Raw genomic sequence first — 6,531 nt, 5'->3', positions numbered from 1 at the left:
AAACAATTCCATGTAACATTTAAAGCTTCAGAGAAAGAAATTCACTATTGACTTTTATTACGTGCATAAAAATGAGCAGGAGACTGTCCAAAATGCACCATTTTAGTACTGGAAAAAAAATGACATAAGGGAATCAATCACATGAATCACAGGAGTAAATAAGGATTGCATTTTCATTTTTGGATTAAATATTTTACGTGTTTTGATTTGTTGTCTGATTTAAAATGAGGATGATTTTAGAGAACATACTTGATCCATGACCGAATGGATGTTTGTGATCGTCTGTGCCGCAGCTCCTCCTTTCTAGTTGGTTTGAGAAATAATCCAGCTGACCCAAAAATTTGGACACAAAAGGGATTGTTGTAATTCTGAATTCTGCAGATACCTAATACAAAGGTTAAAGTATCAAATATTACATAGGAGCAAAAGAAAAGTGAATGTAACTAACAATAAAGTGAAACAACATGAGTAGGCCAGCTTTATTAAAATACCCCAAAAAACATCAGATCATACGTGATTAGCCATTCTAATCTAATCCCAGCCTCAATACAATAATATAAAAGGTAAAATATCTCACCTGTGTGTCGACAAATAATTTCGATTGGTTCATAATATGGCGCTAATCTCAAACAAAAAAAAAAATCTGAGGGGGTATCGTTGAATGTGCATTCCATCTGCGCATGTGCGGATATCACTCCACCTGCTGACGAAAGTGCGGTAGCAGAAGCAACACAACTCCATTTCATTCATTTAACTTAAGTGTGCTGTGTAAATTTGAAATTAAACTTCTTCTCATTTTGTCAACATGACTCTTTAAAATTTAACATACGAACATAAGGGAGTTGTTTAATTTAAACACTTTTCTTTGGACCAACAGCAGCCACATTTCATTTTTTTTGAAGTGCAGATGCACCTAATGATTTCTTCTTATTATTCCTTACTTACAAAATTCTTAGAGAAATCTGTGTGTTACACTGTGTCTGTGTCTCACTGTGTGTTCAGATACATATACCAAACTCACATGGATTGCATTATACTACCACTAATAACAATAATGAATAAAACACAATAATACAATTAATCTATCTCTGTATCTTTTTCTAGAAATCTTTATTTATTACACAAATGGGAAATAAATATACCATTTCAATAAATATAATATCTCACATAGTAACATAAAGACATAAAGAATGTAACATAAAGGTTTAACATAAAGTAGACCTTGCCCATTTCAAGCTTTACATTTGAAGCTACGCAGATATAATATAGACTATATGGCCAAAAGTAGATGCACACCATGACCATGACACTCCTGTAGTTCGTAATTTGAATCTCACAGTTATATAGAATATTATTATTATAGTAATAATTTGTGTGCTGTAGCATTGAGATTTCTGGCCATAAAGTGTATTTTGACCACTAAACAAATACAGAGACAGACACTGGCATTGTTTGACTACCCTATGTCCATTAACATGCAGCAAAATAATGACTTCCCTATTAAACTCCTTCCTCATGTAAACGAACTACAGTAATTCAAATTACTCATTAACATTTGACACACAAAAGACCAGTGACGCAGTGTTTTAAAGATCAGAGAAGTCTCACGCGGTTTCTGCATATGTGAACGCCACCCAGGAGAGAGGAGAGTACCCCGAGAGTTGTGAAAGTCTACGAGAACACAGACACTGTTAGTCGTCACAACCCCAAAACAACGGTGGTGATTGACACCATGAAGACTCAACACACAGGTACAAATTTTAAATACAGTTTGATTACAATTATATTTGTGTAATGTTTTTTTTTTGCTAATACACACAAGGCCACCAAGCAGCCTTACAGAAATCTTGGCTGTAGATTTGGATTCTTGTAATGGAAAAAATAGCTCAGATAATGATGAAGAAGAACATTTTGAAGAACAAGACTCAAAAGGGAACCCGTCTTCATCTGGGAAATGAAACAAATATACAACTTATGTGACATTTTATACATTTTAAAATTTTAGCCATGGTATAACGAGATAATTAAACTAAAAAAAAAAACCTTTACAACCATCTCTTTTATGCTGTATTCTGAATATTGTTGACTGATAAACAAAACAAAGATTCAGTGCCTTTGTAAATGTGATAACATAATTAGAATGACTGAAATGTTGAAAGGTAGTCTGCTAAATTATTTCTTGTAAATATGTTGCTAAAACCCAACTGTAAGGAACAGTTGGTTACAGACAGTGTACAATCCATTTGCAGAGTTTAATAGAAAAAGCTAGTGCAAACAATCCAAAATGCAAGGCAGCAACAGTTACAGGGAACAGGCAGAGATCAGTAAACCAGAAATACAGTCAGCGTTGCAAACAATTTCAAAAGACATCTAGAAGTTAAGTCATGTAAACTAGACTTCTTTTCTTCTTCAGTCTGAGGAAAGCTGGCAGGATTCCACAAATTTTATCCTCCAGGGTCAAGGATCCTCCCCTCCCTGAATAGCCTTGTTAAGGGTAAAGTAATAGTGAGAGGAGGCATTGCGAGTAGGGGGAGTTGTTGGATGTAATGACCCCAGAGAAGTAGAGTTGGCAGAGTGTACATGACACCTTGCAACTCACCCTGCAACACTTTCCAGAAAGAATGAATACAATCATCTGAAGGCAGCCCTCTAGGCATGTGGATATCCAAAGAGACAGACACTCGTCCACACCAAATCCTGGACACCAAAACACATAATATGATATAATAATATAATTTACATGGTCCAGTGCAGTGAAGTATATTCAGAGCTCTACACTGGACAGACAAAACAAGCATTAAATAGAAGGATGTACTAACACAGAAGAATCAACCTCAGTACTAGAATCAGCTGTATACCTGCATTTGCAGGTCAAAGGACACACATTTGAGGATGATAAGGTTCACATCTTGGACAGAGAAGACAGATGGTTCGAGAGAGTGAAGGAGGCCATCTATGTTCAGGTGGAAAATCTATCAACAGAGGTGGAGGTCTTAGGTACAATCTGTATCATATTTTTCATGCTGCCCTTTTTTCCATCACCAAGAAGATCAAGACCTTTTCAGGAGACACAATTCCAAAAGACAAGGTCCCAAAACAATGAAGCAAACCATGGCAAAGGAAAACAATGGCTTGGTAATGCGTCAATGCTTCACAAAGAATCTTCTGGAAGTGCGAGTTACTTACACAACAGAACCCAGAGGTGTAGCTCCTGGTTAGAATCATTTAAGTTGTTTATAGCATTTAATTAAGTAACAATGATTAATGATGTTTTTTCATCTGTGAAAAGTTAACTGACTTAAGTGAACTGAACTTAAGTTTTAGTAAAAAGTATTATTTACAAAAGCAAAAATTGGTAGTTGATTTTTATTAACTTTTAAATAGATTTTTTTTGACAGAGAATTTGGCTTGTAAATTGTTTTGTTAAATTTATGCAGATTTTATGTGTGGAAATTGAATGTCTACCTTTCAAATATTAATTATTCCACAGTGTTGTTGAAATTAGTGCTATTTCTAATATGTTTAAATTTTTATAGCAACTTGTATTATAGTAACTTGAGACTTGTATTGGGGGCAATCCAGATACACACACTGTTGATATGGAGAAGTTTACTATGAGGAAACATGAAAGTCTTTAAAACAGAGGAATAAAAGTTTAATACACTTGTCTCATCAACTGAAAGCCAAAGAAAAAAAAAATAGGCTGGTTAGGGAATGAATGTTTTATTATAGTTGAACAAGAACTTACTCTATTTGCAGAAAAATAAATGTCACTATAAAAGTACGAATTAGAATGGTTGGCAAATTTAACTGCTAAAAAAGGAATATAAAACTATGGGATATGCTAAATGTAAGAAAATAATCATATTCTGGTTGATAAGAGTAACTTCACTTTGTGTTGGACCACATGACATCACACAGTCTTATTTCTTACATGAAGGCAGTGAATTCTCAGATGAAACAAAACTACAGCAAATCTGTCTCTGTGTCCATAATAGGACGGACCTCTTCAGGGGACAGATGTTACAATCTGGCTGTGGCATGTGTGCTGTTTCTGTGTGTTCTCCTGCTGACTGCTGCCACAGTGCTGTGGATCAAATTCGGCATCCTGAATACAGAATTTGAGAAGTTACAGACCACATATAGCACTCTTATAACAGAGCAAGATCAGTTACAGACCAGTTACAAGTATCTGACTACAGAGAGAAATCGGTTATGGACAAAGACCATGCAAATGGGTTTAGAAAGAGACCATTTGAAGGCCAGAAACAACAACCTGACAATAAACAGAGATGAGCAAAAGGCCACAATTAAGAACTTGGAAGATGGAATGAAGCAGCTACAAAAGAAGTATGATGAACTTCAAAACTTGTTGAACACCATAGGTGAGTTTTAATACTTTAAATCCTTCCATTTTGGCATAATTTGGTAATAAAGATGTCACTTATTGCTGATTTGTTCTTCTGTGAAGAGCATGCAGCACACTATACATGGTAGCACCACAGCACAAGATCATTTCTGCATGTGTTCTGTTTATGTTCCACCTTGTTCTTTGTTTATTTGTTTTGCCACATGATTTTGTTTTGATTCATTTACAGTATGGTCCCTCAACACGTAGATAACTACGCAAGGAGTGATAAATAATAAATGAATAGTTCTTTATTAACACTAAGATCGTATCACTAACTACTAGTTCATTACTAACAAATAGGTAGTTAATAGGTAGTTAGAAGAAGAAGAAGAAGAAGAAGAAGAAGAAGAAGAAGCACACAAGAGACCATGTGTTTTTATCTGTAAACTTTCTCCATTGATCATTGTAGGTAAATGGACGTGTTTCACTTTTAAGTCCACTTTTTATGGCATGTCTAATGAGAACAAGAACTGGGAGGAGAGCAGAAAGGACTGCATGGACAAAGGAGCAGACCTACTGATCATAAACAGCAAAGAGGAACAGGTGAGATAGATAGATAGATAGATAGATAGAGAGAGAGAGAGAGAGAGAGAGAGAGAGAGACTAAAGCCTTTTTTTTGCTGTTATTTAAAGGAGTTCATCGGTAAACAGCTGGGCAAGTTTCAGACTTGGATTGGTCTGAGTGACATAGAAAAAGAAGGAGAGTGGAAATGGGTGGACGGCACACCACTGACTACAGAGTAAGAAAATATTTCCCTATTTTTAATGTGCAGTATTATTGAAATCATCTCAATAATCATCACCTTCATAATGTTCTCCTGCTTGTAAAGCTATGAAAGTTTATTCCCTATTATACTTTTTCTCATTTTTTTACATTGTTCCAATGTGCATTTCAATAAAGAGAGGCTGAGAGGAATCAGGTAAATCTGTGGAATTGAAGGAAATTGAATCTGATCTGAGTCTGATTCTATTTGTTTCAGGTACTGGGCTAAAGATGAACCAAATAATGTGGGTGATGAGGACTGTGCTGTGATTTACGCTTCATCTGGGGCTTTCTGGAATGACAGGCAATGTTCTGTTAAATTACCGTGGATCTGTGAGAAAAGTGTTTCTCAGTGACGTGTATCATTTTAAATGAAAGTGCATATACATAAATTGAGCTAAATATATACAATATAAAAGACAATATTTTGATAATTATTGTGTTTTCAGTAATCATTCACTGATACAATGTGCAAAAAGATTGTTTATGTTTTTTTTCTCAGAGATGTATTGTAATTTCTTAAGATTCTGATGCAGTAACTTTGTAGATCATGATGATGGAAGCAGTATCTATCTCAGTGTCTCAGACTCTGTTAATAAACTTGAGCTCAATCAAATGCTGTATTATATCTTATTGCTTTATTGCTTCTAGAGTGATGTGAAATGACTAGAGATTGGTTCCTGGTTTGCAGGTAATTTTCTAGTCAGAGATCCTTTTTGTATAGAGTGTACAGAGCACTGCAGGATCATTTTTCTGTTGTAAAAAATAAAAAAAATAAAAAAATAAAACAGTGCTGTCATAGGAAAATACTCATGATGTGGTGGTGATATGCAGCCAGGTGCAAAGCAGAGTTACTCTTACCCCTCTGAGGGTGATTAGTTTTCAATAACAGGAGAATTCAGGTTGAATCCACTTTGCCCCCGCAGTTTTATAAAAGTAATGTGCCTGTTTTGTTTGAGGTCTGGTTTATTAATTTCCTCATTTTATTCATTATTGTGTATTTTCCGCTCCGCTCATAAATTATTCAATATGTGAGCCTATTGTTTTCAGCTTTGGTTTCAGTCCTGGTACTTTGTATCTTGGTGTATGCTTAATAAAAACCATGCAAAGTAGTTGTGTCCAGCCAGTTAATACCCACAGTCCATCGCCCAGTAATGACTTCTCTGTTCCACAGACTTCCCCATTTCAGAGCACTGTTTATTGTGTAACTGATGCCTACACAATGGTACTTTGTTGTGCACAGAAGATCAGATACACTTTAATATTATTTTTGTGAGTTATTTTAAAAAAGAACAGATGAATGATGTCACAGGTTGTTGCATACGTAAGCTACACTGAGGTCAGAAGAGAGAGCATC

At 35.3% G+C, this 6,531-nt stretch overlaps 1 protein-coding gene across 1 annotated transcript; it reads left to right on the top strand.

Moving 5' to 3' along the window:
* Nucleotides 1-1,602: 1,602 nt before the first annotated feature.
* On the top strand, nucleotides 1,603-6,278 carry LOC131349249 (CD209 antigen-like protein E). The gene is made up of 5 exons (XM_058384780.1): nucleotides 1,603-1,751; nucleotides 3,999-4,385; nucleotides 4,821-4,954; nucleotides 5,045-5,151; nucleotides 5,392-6,278. The coding sequence occupies exons 1-5, from the start codon at nucleotides 1,733-1,735 to the stop codon at nucleotides 5,528-5,530; spliced, it is 786 nt and encodes a 261-aa protein (XP_058240763.1). The 5' UTR covers nucleotides 1,603-1,732; the 3' UTR covers nucleotides 5,531-6,278.
* The last annotated feature ends 253 nt before the right edge of the window (nucleotides 6,279-6,531 follow it).

This window comes from Hemibagrus wyckioides, linkage group LG29, assembly GCF_019097595.1.
Source record: "Hemibagrus wyckioides isolate EC202008001 linkage group LG29, SWU_Hwy_1.0, whole genome shotgun sequence".
NCBI lineage: Eukaryota > Metazoa > Chordata > Actinopteri > Siluriformes > Bagridae > Hemibagrus > Hemibagrus wyckioides.
The sequence above is the reverse complement of the archived record's forward strand: the minus strand, read 5'-3'. Positions and strand labels throughout refer to the sequence as shown.

Bases quoted from the DNA above. Each gene is read 5' to 3' on its own strand.
- LOC131349249 (XM_058384780.1), top strand. The intron at 4,955-5,044 runs GTGAGATAGATA...TGTTATTTAAAG, and splicing joins TAAACAGCAAAGAGGAACAG to GAGTTCATCGGTAAACAGCT. The intron at 5,152-5,391 runs GTAAGAAAATAT...TATTTGTTTCAG, and splicing joins GGCACACCACTGACTACAGA to GTACTGGGCTAAAGATGAAC.